Source organism: Equus przewalskii, chromosome 4 (genome assembly GCF_037783145.1).
Source record: "Equus przewalskii isolate Varuska chromosome 4, EquPr2, whole genome shotgun sequence".
Classification (NCBI taxonomy): domain Eukaryota; kingdom Metazoa; phylum Chordata; class Mammalia; order Perissodactyla; family Equidae; genus Equus; species Equus przewalskii.
This window is the reverse complement of record NC_091834.1, coordinates 92317413-92336753: the sequence shown is the minus strand read 5'-3', so window position 1 is coordinate 92336753 and position 19341 is coordinate 92317413. Positions and strand designations below refer to the sequence as shown.

At 37.0% G+C, this 19341-nt stretch overlaps 1 protein-coding gene across 5 annotated transcripts in view; it reads right to left on the bottom strand.

The window, feature by feature from the left end:
• Nucleotides 1-19341, bottom strand: part of UBN2 (ubinuclein 2) — an 89459-nt gene that overhangs the window by 4281 nt on the left and 65837 nt on the right. For 4 of the 5 annotated variants that reach the window (XM_070617883.1, XM_070617885.1, XM_070617884.1 and 1 more), the window contains one exon: nt 11045-17908. The exons of the other annotated variant lie outside the window; for it this stretch is intronic. In XM_070617883.1, coding sequence (XP_070473984.1) covers nt 17859-17908 — 50 coding nt within the window. In that variant the 3' untranslated portion in view covers nt 11045-17858. Of the gene's footprint in view, nt 1-11044; nt 17909-19341 lie in introns of those variants that run through there. 5 annotated transcript variants of the gene reach the window in all.

The window sequence follows — 19341 nt, the reverse complement described above, 5'->3', positions numbered from 1 at the left end:
ATCTGAAATATGGAACAGCTGAACAAACTCAACAGATTAGACAAAAATAAGAATGGCTACATAGCTGAAAAATGAATAATGAGCTAGATGAGCTCAAGGAATTTTCCCAGAAGATACTGGAAAGAAATGGAAAACATGAAAGAGCATTTAAGAGAGAATAATAATAAGTCAATATCTATATAACACGAGTCCCAGGGAGAGAGAAAATGGATTTAGGGAAGAGAATATTTAAAGAAATCATAAGAACTTTTCAAAAATTAAAGATAAGAAGGACTCCAATTCAAAGGTCTCACAGAGCACCAAACAGAATAAATATGGAAAAACCAAAACTTTGATAGAGTATAGTGAAAAACAATTTTTTTTTTACAGTTTTATTTATTTATTTAAGATTGGCACCTGCGTCAACAAGTGTTGCCAATCTTTTTTTTTTTTTTTTCTGCTTTATCTCCCCAAATCCCCCCCGGTACACAGTTGTGTATCCTAGCTGCAGGTCCTTCCAGTTGTGGCATGTGGGATGCCGCCTCAACGTGGCCTGAAGAGCGGCGCCATGTCCTGGCCCAGGATTCGAACCAGCGAAACCCTGGGCCGCCGCAGTGGAGCATGAGAACTTAACCACTCAGCCATGGGGCCGGCCCAATTTTTTTTTTAATTATGGAGTTTCCTCCCTGTTTTTCATTCTTTTTTTTTTTTTTTTTTTAAGATTGGCACCTGAGCTGACAACTGTTCCCAATCTTCTTTTTTTCCCCCTGCTTTTTATCCTCAATTCTCCCCAGTACATAGTTGTATATTTTTAAGTTGCGGGTCTTTCTAGTTGTGGCATGTGGGATGCTGCCTCAGCATGGCCTGATGAGCTGTGCCATGTTTGCCCCCAGGATCCGAACCAGCGAAACCCTGGGCCTCAGAGGTGGAGTGTGCGAACTTAACCACTCAGCCATGGGGCGGGCCCCAGTTTAGTGAAATTTAAGAACATTAAAGAAAAAATTCTAAAAGCTTGAGGTCCACAAAAGAATAAGAATTAGATTGACGTTAGTTTTCCTAACAGAGACACTGGAGACAAAAAAACAATGAAGTTATATTTTCTAAGTGATGAAAGAAAATAACTTAGAATATTATATCCAGCTAAACTGTTATTTAAATGTGAGGAAGAAAAGATGATACCCTCAAACATATAAGGCCTTCAAAAGTTTATAGCACAAAGAGTCTCTTTGAAAACTCTTCTGGAAGAAGTGCTTTTATACTTAATATACTAATATAAATAAGTTATACTTAATATATTAAGTACTTAATAAGCACATGAAAAGATGCTCAACACCATTAGTCATTAGGCAAATACAAATCAAAGGAGGAGATAACACTTTATACCTCCCAAGATATAACCAAAAAAATGGGAAATAACAAGTTCTGGCAAAGATGTGGAAAAATGGAAATTTATACATTACTGGTAAGAACATTAAATGGTTCAGCTATTGTGGGAAACAACTTGGTGGTGCCTCAAAAAATTAAACAGTTACCATATGACCCAGCAACTGCACTCCTAGCTATATACCCAAGAGAAATGAAAACATACATCCACACAAAAACTTGTACATAAATGTTCACAGCAGCATTAATCATAATATCCAAAAAGTAGAAACAGCCCAAGTGTCTGTCAACTGATGGATGGATGGGTAAATAAAAATGTAATATATTCATACAATGGAATATTTTTGAGGATATAGATACCTGGGATATCAAATTTAATATTAGGGCAAAAACATCAAAAAGAAAAATGAGGGACATTATAAATGGGTAAAAAGAACAATAGATCAAAAAGATAACCATAATAAACATATATGCACCCAATAAAATTCATGGTTCTTTGAAAAATTAAGAAGGACAAACCTCTCGTAAGATTGAATAAGAAAAAGAGGCAGAAGATGCATCAAACAAAACAGAATGACAACAGGGAAACAACTACAGACACAACCGAGATTATAAGAAGAACAAAATAGAATGAATCCATTTCTAAGAAATTTCCTGCAAGTGCTGGTCATACATAGGTGTTAGGGGAAAAGCACTTGATGTAATTCAACTCATACTTATGATCAATATTCCCAGGAAATTAGGAATAGAACTTTCTTAACTTCATAAAAACTATATACCAAAAATCTAGAATAAACACCAGACTTAATGGAGAAAATTGAGATATTTTGCCACTAAAATACTTTCCCCACTACTGTCTAACATAGTATTAAAGGACCAGTCTAATGCTCTCAGATAAAACAAGATATGAAAAGTGAAAGAATTGGGAGAGGACATTAAACTGTCATTATTTGTAGATTATTTGTAGATCATCTCCATTGAAAAGCTAATAAAATAATCAGACATCCAAGTTATTAGAATAAGAGAGTTTAGCAAAGTTGCTGGATACAAAATCAACAGCATTCCTTGATACTAGGAAAAAACACTAGAGAACATAATAGAGAATAATAGAGCATTCATAAAAGTAAGCACTATAAAGTACCAAGCAATCAATATGTGAACAATACCTTTACAGAGAAGATGAAAAAGTTTTATTAGAAGACATAAAAGAGGATTCAAATAAATGAAGAGAGATATCATGAATGAGGTAATTGAACAAAGATTGTATTCTTCCTAAACTACTTTATGAATTAAATTCAATCCTAACAAATATTTCGGCTGGAATTTTTAACGGAACTTGAAGATTTTATTCTAAAATTTATATAGGAGAATAAAAATCCACAATTAGCTGAGACAACATAGAAGAGCAAAGAGGGAGACTCTCCTTACTAGATATTAAGGCATACAGTAAGTCCACAGTAATGAAAAGACATTGTGATCCCGGTGCAGAAATAAAAAGACCAATGGAACAGAACAGGGCTCAGAAATAGACCCTTGCAATTATGAGGATTTGACCTATGAGAAAAAGTGGTACCAGGGGCCGGCCCCGTGGCTGAGTGGTTAAGTTCACACACTCCGCTTGGGCAGCCCAGGGTTTCACCAGTTCGGATGCTGGGCATGGATCTAGCACAGCTCACCAAGCCATGCTGAGGCAGCGTTCCACATGCCACAACTAGAAGGACCCACAACTAAAATACACAACTGTATACTGGGGGGGCTTTGGGGAGAAGAAGGAAAAAAATTTTTTTAAATGGTACCAAAAATTAAGGGGAGATTCACTAGATGGTGCTGGGAAAACTGGCTCACTAAATGCAGAACAATAAAGCTGGATCCCTACATTACACAGTGCACGAAGGTGGACAACAGATGGATTATGAATGAAAACAAGTGAAAGGTAAAACTATAAAGCTATGAAAAGAAAATGGAGGAGGATATCTTTGTGACCTGGGGGGTGGGAATATTTCATAACAAACCTCTCAAAACATAAATATAAGACAAAAAAGATCAATTTGACTGTCAAAAGGATTTTTGTTCAATAAAGAATCTCATAGGCAATGTAAAAAACAGGTGACAAACAAATCTCTGACACATCTAAAACTGGTAAGAGATTATCATCTACAACAACAAGATGAAAATGCACTCAAATAATGAGCAGAGATGAACAGGCAACTCACAGAAGACTATAGCCTTTCTTGTGGTAAGAAGGAATTGGAGGCAACCTAGGCATCCACCTCTAGGGGGATGGCTATGTAAAATGTGGAGGATGCACAGTGAGGAATACTATGCAGCAATAGGAAGCAACACAGGATGTACATATAGCAACATGGATAAATCTAAGAAAGTGAGAAAAGTAGGAAACAGCAAGATTTATAGCACGGGAATATTAGTATAAAAATTGCATACACAAAAGAACAATTCGTTCTTTAGAAGGATGAATACATAACAAGGGGCACATATCAAAAAAGTAACAGTGGGTGCCTACGGGACACAAAGGAGTGAGGACTAAGGAAGAAAGGAGAAACCTAATTTCTAACAAAATGAGGGGCTGAGTTATTGTTCTGAGTGCTGATGGCCGTGTGCTGTGAACTCAGGCACATGATTAATGCATTGCTTTGTATCTGAGGTACAACTGAGCAAAAATAAACTACATACAACACTGAACTCACATACAGTTTGGAACTGCAGCAGCCATTTGGCTATGACGGGGGAGCCTGAAGCTGTCAGGGGCTACCTGTGGAACCCCACACTTTGAATGCCAGAGCAGAGGGGTGGGTCTTGGTGACACTGAATCACTGGATAAAGATTCACCTGAACCAGGTTTACCTCTAGACTATTCAGTTATGTGAACCGAAAGATTCCCTTGACTGTTTTGTTTAGTAGACTTTATTTTTTAGAGCAGTTTCTCTTTACTTTTTAAGCCAGGGGTTTGGTACTTGGAATGAAAGAATTTTAACTGATACTTATCCACTCCTGTACTTTAAATATTAAAAGATTTTTTTAAAACACTTTGGCTTCACTCCTATATTTTGGAAAATTAAGAGAGCAAGAGGAAGCATGAATTTAAGAAGAAAAAAGGCAGAAAAGAGAATCATAGTAGCCACCATTTCTTAGCTCTTCTTATGTGCTAGGCACTATGCTAGGTGCTTTCCATACCTCGTCTCTAGTCCAACAACAAACCCCGCCACTGGGTATGACAACGGTGGAAATGAGGAACAGGCTGGAAGGAGCTAAGCATCTCATCTAAAATGCCACAGCCTCATGGTGGGGACTTGTGAACCCAAGTCTGTCTAATGTCAGCCTTTTCTTCTTTACGCTATGCCACCTTACTAGGAAAGATAGTGGAGAAATAGTGAAGGGACAGACACAGGGACACAGAAGAGGAACACACACACACACAGACAGAAAAACCAAGCCACGTCAAGGCACATACAGATGAGGGAGAGCAATCGTTTTTGGGGTAAGGACACTCACAACAGAATACACCTGCATCAGAGGGGTTGTCACTGAAAAGCTCATGATCTCATCTGCACTGTATGTAACCCAACCCTTGGTGCACCCAGAATCAGCTCTTCTATTTTTATTTCCAATTATCAAAACTCCCTTAAAAAGATTTATTTTCTCAAGTATTTCTCAAAGCTTTACACGGATATGAAGCGGTCTTACAAATTGGACACTGATTTTCAAATCTAGAGCACTAGATCATCATTACACTCACCAAAAAGGACTTTTGAATATCCACTTGATACGCATACTCAGACTGAAAATACATAAAGGATATCACAGTTTGATGTGTGGTAGTAATCTGAATGCCCATCAATAAAGAATGGATACAATAAATCATGCTGATTACCACACTATGGAATACCATGAGCTGTGGAAAAGAACGAGACAGACCTCTACGTACTGATGTAGAATAATTTCCAATTGAAAAAAATGCTAAGTACAATACAGTAGACATGTATGCTAAATTTATGTTAAAAAGTCAGATACATATCTATGCTTATAACTGGATAAATTGGCAGCAGTGGTTGCTCTGAGGAAGGAGAATGGGGATCATGGGTAGGAGAGAGGCTTTGGGCTCACTGTATATCCATGTACTTGGTACTTTTTTCTTTTTAACCAAGTGCAAGGATAATCTTTTCAAAAAAATCTGTTTCAAATCAAGCAGTTCATTGTGTCTTCCGTCCAAGCTAGATCCAATTTTGGGATATGGCAGGATCTGATTGGAGGAAATAAATTCTTTTCTTTTCCCTTCTCTCAGTGGTGAGACAGGAAGAGCCACTTTCCCCTTTCTTTCTCCCTTTCTTCAACCAAGTCTACCTATTTGTTTCTTAAAAAACAAACTTGCTCAGATTACCATTTTCACTGAAAATACATCTAAGTAAAAGGATAAAGAAGAAGCACTCATACCACTCTACATTTTGGGGTGTATGACTTCCTACATATTTTTCTGTGCATTTACACTTGAAACTGCTCTTTCATTTAATACATGGACATCTTGGTCTGGTCTTACTTTTAAAAATTTTCATTTAACTTTTATTTTATTTAACCAATCCCCTCTAACATGGCATTAGATTGTTTCAAACTTGTACTGTTATGAGCAACATTGAGATGAACATCCTTGTACAGAAGCCTTTGTACAAGTCCATTTTCCCCTTAGAATAAGTCTGTAAGGGCAAAGCAGCTCCTTCACCAATTTGTTCGCTTTGCCTTCAAGCTCCACCTAGAGTTGCTGCTCCACGCATCCTTTTTGTAACCAGCCGCAGACACTTTCCTGTGCCAGAGCTCAGGTCTGAGATGATTTCTTACCAACGTGGACAAGTGTAAAACATAAACTTTCTGCTTCATACATTTTTCTTTACTCCCTTGAACAACCCTCCCTTCTGGACACATGACCCTCATTCAGCTCTAGAGAATTGGTTGCATTTCTCTACCCACTTACTTCTTGGCTCTCTAAACCAAAAGAGAATAATATTTCTCTCTTAGTTATTCTGAAATCCTTAACTCCTTGGGCCATGTTTTTTCTTCTTAAAATCTGTCTTTTTTAAAATACAGAATATAATAAAGAATAAAACAGAATTGGTATGAAGAATAATAAAAGCTAACATTTGCCCAGTGCTTACTACATGTCATTGTGCTAAGTGCTTTACATGCCGTATATGTTTAATGTTAACTGGAGTTACAGGAAGAAAAGCACTCCGTGGTCAAATAAGCTTGGGGAAATTGTGAGTCTAAAAAAACCTTGTTTAACAATGGCAACTTTAATATGTTACTATACACCTACAAATGGTGACAACATAGTTAAGTGCAAATTATTTAACCACAAATTTCTTGAGGGGCTGTTTCTCCCAAGAACACACTTTTGCCAAAACTGTCCTTAACTGTTAATGTTTTAGTAAAAGCACACTTGCAGCCTACCCTCAGGCCCCATGCATGAGGGCCATGCCTTTTAAAATTTCTTATCATAATGACAATGCACTGAAAATGCACTTAACTAAAAGGAAAAATAAAAGCGCTCATACCACTACTCTTTATGCTTTAGGCGGTATGTCTTTTTGTATTTTCTATGCATATATAAATATACACTTAGAAATGACAAACTGTTCAATTCCTCTGACAAGTACTTTCTTTCTCTTCATCCTTTTCCCACTCCCTAGCTGGATTTCTAAAGTTGAATTATTTTCTTACTCTTTTCTCTTAATGATACTTTTCCTTTAAGAAGTCCTCTATAAGTAAGGCTTTAAAACATGATCACTTTTACAGATAATTCCCTATCTACATTTCAAGCCTTGACCCTGGTAGCACCCTCACACACACACACACCCTCAAACCCAAAGGAAGAACCTAATTGAGCCTGCATCCCAGGACTTCCACAGGCTGGCTTCTGCGAATCCCAACACACACCTCAAACCAGCCTGGTCTACTTCCTGCTTCTTCCTGACTCCACTCAAGACATTCCCTTTTCCTTCTGCCTAGCCAAATCCCAACTATCCTTGGAAGCCCACCTCTAGTGCCATCCACTTGACAAAGTCTTCCCAGATCTCTCCAGTCCGATTTCTCCCCTGCTCTGAACTCAAATGTCAAGTGGCAATGGACAACATCTTTCTGAAAAATTTTGAACTGTTATCTTTTAATTTGTCATGTGATTGCAAACTGTTTATCAATATATTGAGGGTGGGGACTGTATCTTTTACTTCTGTATCCCATAGTGCCTAGCACAATGCGATACAGACAACAGACATTCAACCACTACTGACAGAATGAGATACTAGAATCCAAGTTAGCCCAATAATACAACAGACACGAGAATAATATGTACATTCCTCTTTATTTAATACAACAAACACATAACACATACAAAAAGAAAAAACACTCATGTAAAAAGCCCTGTCACAAAGGATAGACAGGAAACATCTACACTGAATCAAATAAGGCTCCTGCTTTAAAACGGGTTTGCTAGCTACACCTGGAATATGAGCAAGGCTGTTGCAAAAAAAAAAGAAAAAAAAAGCGAAAAAAAAAAAAATCCCTGCACTGAAGGAGTATATCCATGGGTTTAATTTACCAAATTCACAGATCCCTATTTAGGAATGTTTAAGCCCTCTAGCATAACCAAAATTTATCAGGGTTTTATGAAATGTGTGATATTTTTTGGTTAAAAAATTTACCTGTCCTTCTTTCTTCATAGAAAATAGTGACAAGAGCTCTCTGACAACTAAAGACCAGCAAACCACCCTAAGTTGGGAAAGCGTTACCACTGAGAACGCAAAGGCAAGATGGCAGTGGGAAGAAGAATTCAACCTCTCAGCCGTTTCCTGGTAGCTTGTATTTCATCACCCGCTGGGAAAGACAAATGGAAATACCTGGGCTCAGTGCAGGGGTCAGTAGCAGCAGTTTGTCCATATTCCTGCTCTGATTAGAGCCGGAAATTAAACAAGCACCAGTTCATCTCAAAAGAGCCTTATACAAACACACACACACATACCCAAACCCATTCACATGTCATCACCACCCCCTTTTATTTAAATTTATTATTTTTTTACTAAAATAATACAAAAAAGAGAGACAGGTATATTTACAAAAATCCATGGCTGGTACAGTACATAATTTTTAAGACACACTAAATGCTACAATCTTTCAGGTCCTGAGATTATTACAAATATCAACTCAAAGCTGTGTTCAGGTCCAGTTTTAAAGGAGGAAAAAAAATCCCAAAATATTAAGTCATACACTTATTTAAAATACAGTATATCCCTTCAAATTAGCAAAAACACACCTCCCTATAAACAAATGCAATACAGTAAGCGGTGCCTTTCCCCCAGGGGAGCAGCAATTGTTTAGGCTCCTTCCTTCAAGGTTGGTTGTGAAAGCTGTTGGCGTCTTTATCAAGTATGGAGGAGGGTACAGTGAGAGGAGGATGTGTAACTGGAGGGAAGTTCCTCGACAGAGGGAACACTCACTGTACAAATAAGTCCTGTTTTTCCTTCTGTCACCAAACAAAAGTCTTTCCCTTATCAAAACTCACACTGTAAGGGTTGGAAATATGTGCTTACCCAGACTAAAAATCAGAATCCTTATTTCCAATCAGTTATAGCAAATAGGTCTGCAGTCCCATAATAATTTTTACAGCTATAAATAGATTTTCTTGCTTGTAATAAAAGAGAGAAAACACCTTGGTAGAGTCTGATTAACATATTATTTGGGGCACAAAATTTTCACCAGCCAGAAATTTCTTTTCCTCTTCTTTTAAGCCTGACAGTGTTTAGTGAGCAAAACACAAGGGCAAGCCCCAGATTTACATACTCTTCTTAAGAACAATTTGATATTTTTGATACCTACTATAATACAATTTTTCAATGACAGCCAACAAAAGGACTGTCCAAGCTTGAATCCTTTCTCTGGAGGCTGGCCATGGATTCAAGGAAATTATTTGTAGGTTGGGAACCTATTCTACTGGTGGAAGGGCCCTTTGCTTATCTGAAGGTCTCAGAAGGTATATGTAATTAATTACATAGGCATATCAGGATTTTAAAAGTTGGCCAAAGTTGGCCAACTTTCCAACTAACTATATAAAACAATAAAACCTTTGTCAACTGAAAATAACTTCTTTCTCTTTTAATGCTTCTAGCCAGAATTGGGGTAATCCTTGGTAATTGTGCAGGTACGGGAAAGAACACCCAATGTTTGGCACGGGGCACACTATCCCTGCAAACAGCAGAGATAAACAAAAAATGAGGAAAGTTTACGGCCGTAAGGACAGAAAATACAAGATAGGTAAGATCTGACAAATTAAGGGCACGTTGTCACATAGAAAAACATGCCACCTGTCTGGTCTTGATTCCTGCTGACTCCTAAATGTGCTTAGAGGGTAGATGGAGCTGTTAACTTCAAAAACAGAAGTATTTCCAAGTTATCTTGGGTAATAGTCATCTTGTTTGTATTTCAATTAGGTTTCCATTAGTGCTCTCTTATAAAATATTTTAAAATTAGATTTAGGATAAAATAGAATTATATTATTATTAGGAAAATGGGAGCAAATAATGTATAGAGAGTTTTCTGAGGAACATAAAATTGGTACTAAGGATTCACATGGCCTGTTTGACTCAGACCTTTGCCGAGCAGGTTTATTGCAGGGAAGTACGAAATAGCAAGGCAGAGTATTATGAAGGTAAGAGTCCCTAACAAAAGTCTGCATCTCTCTTGAATAACCTTGAGAAGTATCAAGAAGCAGCCATGAAATGCAGCTGCTACCACATTATACAGCAGAGAAATCTATTTTTTTAATACAAAGGAGAAGAGAAAAAAAAAAATCCAGTTACTAATGATGATTCTAAGTCCTGGATATATAGACCCCCTTAATTGTACTACTGAGATTTCTGTAAGTATTCTTGACCTGTTTGGGTAACAGTTCAGAAATGTGTCCAAAATTTAAGTACTAACCTGCTATAAAATGGAAATATATTGGAAAGATTGAGCAGTAGAAGTATTACAGTATGAGGAAATTATATAAAGATCACAAATAGCTACTTTCAAGCAAACGGTTCTTTAGGAGTATCTGAGAAAAATGTGATTTAATATCAACTTATTCAAAGGCAGTCTGACTGAAATCCTACGAGTCTCTGCCTGTGTCTATGCGGGGATGTAAACAGTCTCCTGGAAAACGCCTGCAGTCTGTCCTTGAATTCAACGGGGACACAGGATAGAGGGTCCAAGTGAGAGAGAACAGGTGAAAGGCAGGGTAACCTTGCCTCTGCGGACCCTTAACATGCACTTCATATTCCACTGTAGCAACTGGTTGACGAACAGTTAACTTAAGAGCTCACACTAGAGGAAAGAAGAATGAAGACTAAAGGAAATGAAGAAAGAAGAATCAACATTAATATTCAAAGCTATTTTTAATTAGAGTCTGACCATCTGTTCAGCTCTACAAACCTGAATACTGTGCCACAGAATCTAAAACTTTCTCAGAATTGAACTCTGGGATGATTTTATCATAACAACCCAAAGACATGCCATGGTTCCAACTACAGTTCTGTACCAGAGAAAGGATCTGTATTTAAGTTTTTCAATATAAAGTTCACATTTTAGGATAGATGAACACACAAAATATCTATTTTACGCTTCTGTTAATTTTCCCTTGAGGAACAAACACACATTCAACAAAACCCTTATGCTTTATTTCTTTGGGTAGAAGTCTTAACATCTGTTATTTGAAGAATGGAAAATGAGAGAAAATGTAGAAAATAAAGTTTGTTTATCTGCATAGTTGATATTTAGAGGCTACTAACTAAGGCCTTATCTGGAAAAAGCAACAAAAAGCCAAAAAGTGATTTTGAAGGAAAAACCATCCTATCACTAGAGATTAAATGGGCCTTGGCCAATTCTGGGAATTAACCTAGACGCTCTGTCTGCTTGGGCCTGGTGTTTTCTCCTGACTCACTTACGATGGATAATTTGTTCCTCATCCCCCCACATTCTCTTTCCTGACCCTGAATAAGGTGCTACAATTTAAATCTACACACACCCCCAGCAATTGTTGCTCAGCTTTTAGCCCTAACTAAAAATGCAGTATCCACTTTTTCCTGTTGTTGTTTTAAATGACGTAAGGAAACTTCTATGTATTACTACTTAATGTGTCGAGATGGAAGGTGGGATAAAATGATCTTGATTTCCTCCTCAGAGCTGGGCAAAATATGTTTCCTTCTACCCCTGCCCTAGCTAGAAAGTGAATCTTGCTTCCCCTCTCTCATTTTCCTACAACCTGAGCAGTTGATGGCTCCAACTCTTTCATGGGTTGAAGAAGCATAAATTACAAAGGTAGACTGGCTAAAAAGTGTACCCATCTGACTGTGTGTAGTGCTTGCTCCCTTCAGTGCAAAGCTGGATAAACGGAAAGTTACAGGAATAGTACACAATCTCTCATTTACAAGAATGAGGCAACCCCACTCATTCTCAGAAAGTTAAAAGCTTAGCTATCCACCACCGAACAAGTAATACAAGGAAATTAAATTGAGAAGATGGAAAAGTGAGGCAGATAAAACTTTTGGGATCATTTATCAACTCCAATAACCAATCACCCACACTTTACCTAGCTTTAGCTCCACAATCTTGGCAAAAATCACACATGTAATAACACCATAAAAGTCTAAAAAAAAATCTACTTAGAATTAAGAAACTTAGTGTTATTCCCCCCCACTTATTAACCTGAAACTAACCATTTTATCCCACCACAAATATAATATGTTTAAATAACAAATATGCATCTAAATTAGAATTCCAGTGATTTTTTTAAACTTAAAAAATCATATGGTGCTTTTTATATCCATCATAGGGAAACATTTTTTAGCCTCTGCAGGAAGATGATAATACTTTTTTTAATTATATAGGACATTTTAGAAAAACAAAATATTTTTGAAAGTCTCTGATATCCCTGGGAGGTAGGTGAATATTATCATACCCAATTTTCTAATGGGTAATGTGAGGCACGAAGGTTAAATGACATTCCCCCTACAAACAGCAATTCAAGAGTAACACTTACGACTGAACTGAGGCCACCTGATGGCAGTTCCTCTCCGGTAACACTACCAGGAGCCTCTACTTTCTCCTTATGGCCATCAGTCTCCTCTTCCCAATTAAAATGTATTTAAAAGGGGGCACTTATTAGATATATTTGTACTGGGTTCTGAGGATTGGTTCAACTTAGTCTCCCTTAACATGTCACATCTGTTTTCAACAAGAAACAGATGAATCTTAGACCTGAAAATTATGTTATTTTGCTCAAGGGAGAAATCTAAATAACCATCAAATCAGATTAAGCCAAATGTTAATTATCTGGCAAATAAAAAGAAAACTGAAGATCTCTCAAGAATGCTATAGGTTATATGAGTGTTTTCCTCAGTATCTGAAGTCTTTCTGCTTCTAAGTTTACTAACCTTTTACAGATACGCAGCTATATGAATTCTTCAAAAATCATTTCCCAGAAGAATATATGATGCGTTTTTAATGTTGACAAAGTTGCTGACTTCCTTCAAAACTCAGACAGATACAATACATGGTTCTAACTCTAGCTCTTCCATGTCTTGAGTCTTGCCTGCCAGAGTGCACCGTATCAGCTTGACCCACAGAAGACTCTGGTTATTCCAACGCTTTCTTCAGCATTACTCACCAAGTGTGAAGGGCATAACACAGTGGGTTACATCTAGGAACAGTCAATGAGTCCACTAAATTTATTTTGCTTGTAATAACTGACTAATTATATATATACTTTTGTTAACTTCTACAAACAGATATTCAAAGGGGGAGATAGCATCTTGTGAAAAGACGATTTCCCAATCCACCCACTTGAATTGACTAGAAGCAATGGAATAAACAAGGCAGAAGTTTTGCAGACGTTGAAATGGGAGTGTTTGGAAAGGATGCAATGGTACAGCAGCGACTAGTTTTATATATATATTACATATGTATACATATATATATCCATATATATGTACGTATGTATCTTACACATATATCCATATACATAGAAAGAAAAGGAAGAATGTTAAAACAAACAGCACGACACGACATTGGCAAATTTGAGACTCTTCCTCCTGAATCCCCTGACTTATTAGCCTGTACTTTAGGATATCTGAGAACAGCTTCAAAAGAGGGGAAAAAAGAAAGCAAAAAAAGGCACTTAACAAAGACAAAGGCCTGAATTGAGCATGTTTTAGAGGAGTAATATAAGCATTTTACCAGAGCTAAGAAATGATTTACAGAGAGTTAAACTTTTTCCCTTAAATTTTATAAAATAAAATTGCATAACGTTTGTAATCATTTACCTACTACCGCATTTTCCTTCTGCTTCATTATTACAAAAACAAAAGCCCCCAAAAGCAAAAAACAAAACAAAAGAACAATCATACATGCACAATAGAAAGTAACAGTGCCCCTTTTGAGAACATAAGGTCAGCAGAAACCAGTGCTGAAGCACAGGGAAAGTTCTCAAGTTTGGCCTGATTATAGATTTTTCTCACTTTTTTATTTCTAATTTAAAACAAAACAAATACCATTGAACAAAAAAAGCAAACAAATTCAAAACCTAAATGATGATAAAAAGAATACAGGGACCAGTGTGCTTCTACAGTACACCCCTAAAATAAAGTATCCTAATTCTATACATGGGTGAAACTGTATGACAAAACCTCCCAGAAATAAAGAACTGTAAGTTAGATTAAAGTAGACCAATACAGGCAAAGTTCATCTTACAGATGTAGCAGCAAATATGATAGATAACTGGAGTTCTAAGAGATGATCCCAAGGGACACAGAGTTCTCATAATCAATGGCAGTTTGAACAACAGCAGAATTTCCATTTCAGAAAAGGTCTTGAACCAAGTAGAGGTGGAAAGGGGTGTGGCAGAGGGCAACCAGAGGAGAAGGATTAGAGGTGTCTGCCCTTTCCAACCCTGGGTAGTAAACAATTTAGATCTGCTTTGGGAAAAAAAAATCCTGGGTTAAAAATCTTTTCCAATAAGTTGTTCTCAAACAGGTGTCAAACCCACAGTATTCAAACACGTATGTGCCCGGTTCTTCCTCCCACCTTGGTAATATAACAAATCCTCTTCAGCTTCTATGATATAAGGAAATGTAATTTGGGCTAACAACATCCATCAAAGGGGTGGTAGGCATGAAAGAATGTACTAACACAATCCTCTGATTTCCTCAGAATATCAGGATTTTGTGACTTCAGATTAACCTCACTTCTTTTCCCAAAACCTTTTTCTTCAGGCTGTTTTAAAATTATGATTTATCTTCTTATCTCAGAAGCATATGAGAAAGAATTATCATCAACTTATAATGGAATTATTGCTTGTATTTATTTCGGAGGCTCTGAACGAGCTTGACACTTTGCTCCCAAACAGTCTCCAGCCGAGGCTCAGCACGGCTGTCTCGAAGACAACTCTGCCGACCATTATTGCTCGTGAATACTGAGGAGTCACTTGTATGCACAGTAACAGCTTATACATCAGTGAAGGCAATTTAAAATACAAAACAGTGGAAATCAAACAGCTTAATTTTCCTGAATCAAGAATCCCGCTGAGTGGGACATAAGTGTGCTGATTACTTTTGCATTGGGATGTTGCTAATGCTCTGCAGAAATACTCATCGCTCTATATCCTTTCCAATTACTCAGCATTTTAAAAAATAACATAATTTGACTTTTAAGTGCAAAAATACAGTATGAATCACAAGTCTCTGTGCTAAAAAATAAAAACTTTATATGTTTGTTTTTTAGTAAGAAAAACTGTAAAGACAGGTGACCATAAAGTATGGACACCAATTTCAATGTTATGATCTAGAAAAGAAATAGGTTTGTATTTACATGTAGGAACTCTCTGATCAGACTTATTTAATAAGGAACATAAGGATATTTGTTTTATTTGTACAACATAAAAAGGCAGTCTTGACTGAAATGGATATAAGTTAGTGACAATGAGGTGGTGGGGCGGGGCTCTGGCAGCAGTCCTCCAGGAATCAAGGCTGAAGAGAACAGAACACAGTCTCCACACGTGTGGACTTCTCAGCGCCAAGGCCTTCAGATATGTTTACTGGTTAGTTACAAAATGATGCTGGGGGCAAGAACTGGTGATCTTGTTCTTCTCTCATGACAACAGAGTCATCAAGGATTTTCACATGGCATGATTCAGAATTCATAGATTTAAGAAATTAAAATTGTTATTCCTCGACTTACATTAGTCATGACCTTATATATAAATAAATATATGTGTATAGACACACACAGATGAATACATGCACAGTTATCAGAAGGAAGAGAGATTAATATGCACTCTGCTTTCTCTCCTGACATAGGAAGTAAAACAAAGGCTAGCTTCTCAAAGGAAAACTCCTATAAAGTATTAGCAAAGACTTTTTCCCCCCAAATTAGATAAAAGCAAGAGGTATGCTACACTGCAATAACTCAAGAATTGAGTAAGCTTCTCTAATTAAAAAAACAAACTTACTTTAATCAAACATACTCAATTCAAGTCAAACCTTTCTGCAACATCCCAATATCCTTCTAAAATATCTACCAGGGTTGATACAATATTCTTATTTGTTTTACTGGTAAACTAAATTCTTAGAGGCAAGTAATTATATCAATGAGTTCTTTAAAATAATCCTTTCCTCTTACCATAACAAGTTCTTGGAACTAAAGTTTTCAGTTATTTATTAACTTTTTGCTATGAAGCAAGCCAATGTGACTTTGAAGTCAAAATACAGGCTTACAGATCTGCACAGATCTGTGATAATTTATTCATAGCCCCATAATCTATCTGGGAATTTTGCTTATAAAAAGAAAAAAGGGCCCAGTTAATACTCTTATTTGCATAAACAATGGTATAGGGTGATTCGTAATGAAACTATGCACAAGAAATCTTGCTACTACCAATCTGATGCCGTTTTTTAGGTTAGTCTGTCATTATAAATGGACCAAGCTTACACTATTCTTGGGTACAGTTTGAAAACATTTAGAAGCCTAAATAGGAAGAATAAAAAAGAGAGGGGGAGAGAGAGACAATGATGAGGCAAAAAAATCAAATAAAATGCATCCAAACAGAACCATAAATTTCTCCCTTAACACCCTTTGTTGAATATGCTATTTGCATAAGGAAGCTATAACAACTAAGGAATCTTATTATCTGCAGGCTCACTCATGTATCAATACTCTGAGTAAATATTAGTAAAGCTTTAAGATCCCAAATGCTCCAAATCAATTTCACTACACTGGTTATAGGGAGCAAAAATACACTGATTGTTATAAAAATAATCCCTTGTATACATAATGATCCTAATGTAATTCCTCCCTTTAAAATACCATCTTAAAAATTCCAAAAATATATATATGCCATTTGAATGACCAATGAAGAAGCATATGTAGTACACACTTATACCTGTTTAAATCAATAGTTAGTAATTGCCTGAAGTACCACTAGCTAAAAGAACAGAAAGAGAAGTTGTGAATTGAGGGGGAAATTTACAGTTCATACTGGTAGGCCTGAAAGGGCTAAGAGCACCAAAGCCACAGCCCTACATTAAAGATCCCCATTTCTCAAGAGAAAAATGTGAACAGTCACATTTTAACAACAAGAATGGAAATAAGAATTAACCAGTCAATACCAGATGCACAAATCACCTGAAGAAGAGAGTTAAGTACCTGCTTCTGAATGCAAGATGTAATTGACCCTTTTACAAAAAGGGGACATCTAAGTTTCGTCTGTTAGGAGCAACAGGCTCAATTTCTTGACTTTTAAAAATCTCAATGATTTAATAATATATATCACTGTGTTAAAATAACTTTCCTGAAGCATCTGTAGTCCACTGATTTATATGGGGAGTTGCTACACACTGGAGAAGATTCAAGTTTGCTCAGGATTTTTGAGGGTACGGTATTTACTCAGCTACTGTCTCTATCAGACATAGGGGCACTAATTTTCTTTGTGGCAAATTTGCTGCGTAGTCCACTCAAATAGACATGATCATTACTCCTGATAAACTGTCCTAATTCCAGATAAATTGCCTTTTATTATGCAATTATGTCTGCAAGTGTTCAGATCCAACCCCCAGGATGGATGGAGTTCACCCAAATCCTCAATTTCCTTCTTCCTCCCCCGGGAAAAATAAAATTTGTACTTCTGTGGGTTTGACAACTGATTCTCTTTCAAGTCAGTTAATATGGTAACTCTCTTTCTTTAGAAGAGACCAAAGGTCACTAACTTTGCATGAAAGCATTTCTTCCTCCTGCACCTGGCTTTACTCAAGTAATGTTTTCTTTTCTTTTTCCTCCTCACCACAGTGCTTGGGACGAGAGAATGTAAACATCGACAGAACAGCAGCCCTATGACCACATGAGTACTTTCCCATCAGGTAGATTCCATCAGCCAGCTGAGTGTGTCATCTCCTTTGCTTGCTGGGAAGTCACTGAGATTTCCGTGGTAATTTAGTGTCCCCTTTACTTTGGCCTCCATCTGAGAAAAGAGATGTTTAATTGGTATGGGTCGGCATGTTTTAAAAAACAGACAAAAACAAACAAAGCAAAAAGAACAATTAGCTTTCAATTTTCATGTGGATGACACTGTTAAAAAGATAACCTTTAATATCTTACATGCTGTAGCAGTACGGAGGTTGAGAACATAAAGGGGATAAAAACAACAAGAATGACCCTCTTATCTCCAATGACTATGGTTCAATTGCTCTTCAGTGTCCCACAAATAATATTTCAAGAAGTATTTATTATCTATCTCACAGCCAATTGTGTCAAATGCTGTGAGGATTATAAAGGAACATAAAAGAGAGAATCCCCCCCTTCGAGGTGTCTAACACACCTTTTGATTCCTTTCCAAGACAAGATCAATTTCATTTTCTTTCAAGAGAAATTAAATTTCTTGCCGTGACATGGCATTTGGTAATTAACTCAATTATCTATGTAAATAAATGGGGCACACCGGTAGTAAAAAATCCAGCTGAGTCTTTGTTGCGGTCCTAACCTGGCAAAAGTTGTAAGCAAGAGGAAAGTCTGCTACTGGGAACAAGGGTTTCTAGTTTTACATAAAGCTGTTTAACTTTTACTGGGAAAACGCTGATTAGTCTATTTAAACTGGGCAAGAGTAGGACCCAATGACCTCAAGAGCCAACAAAATACGGAGAAAGCCTCTAACAGGTCATTGCCTTAGCAAGGAAAATGAAGTCCCCACCAGGCTGGAGAGAAAAAGACAGGGGGAGGCCTGGATGGCAGAAATACACAAGTAAAAAGGAACAAATTGGGGTCAGCCCTGTGGCACAGTGGTTAAGTTTGGCATGCTCCACTTCGGCAGCCCAGGTTCCTGGGTTCGGACCCTGGGCATGGACCCATACTACTTGTCAGCCATGCTGTGGCGGCAACCCACATATAAAGTGGAGGAAGACTGACACAAATGTTAGCTCAGGGCTAATCTTCCTCAAGCAAAAAAAAACAAAGGAGGAAGATTGGCCACAGATGTTAGTTCTGTGTTAATCTTCCTCAGCAAAATAAAAGAAAAAGAAGGAACAAATTACTGTACTACAATAATAATCTTAAGGCTGGAGGAGACCACAAAAGTCACATTGCTAGGTACTCTCATGATGTCTAAAGTACTCTGGTAAAACATAAACAAAAAAACTACCTCTTTTGATGAAAAAGATACAGCAATGAAACAAGATTATTTCAAAAGCTGTATAAACAGAATACTATTAAACTAACGTTGGTGACAGTATCTAAGGAATTGGCTTTTTCATTTATAATGAGATATTATATACTTGCATCTGTAGAGAGAAATAATTTGACTTGAGGTATACTTAAATTCATAAAATGGCAAGGTGGGATTTTGCTCAAAGAAGCTTGGTTAATTAGCAAAATAAAATATTCACATTAACTGAACTGTGA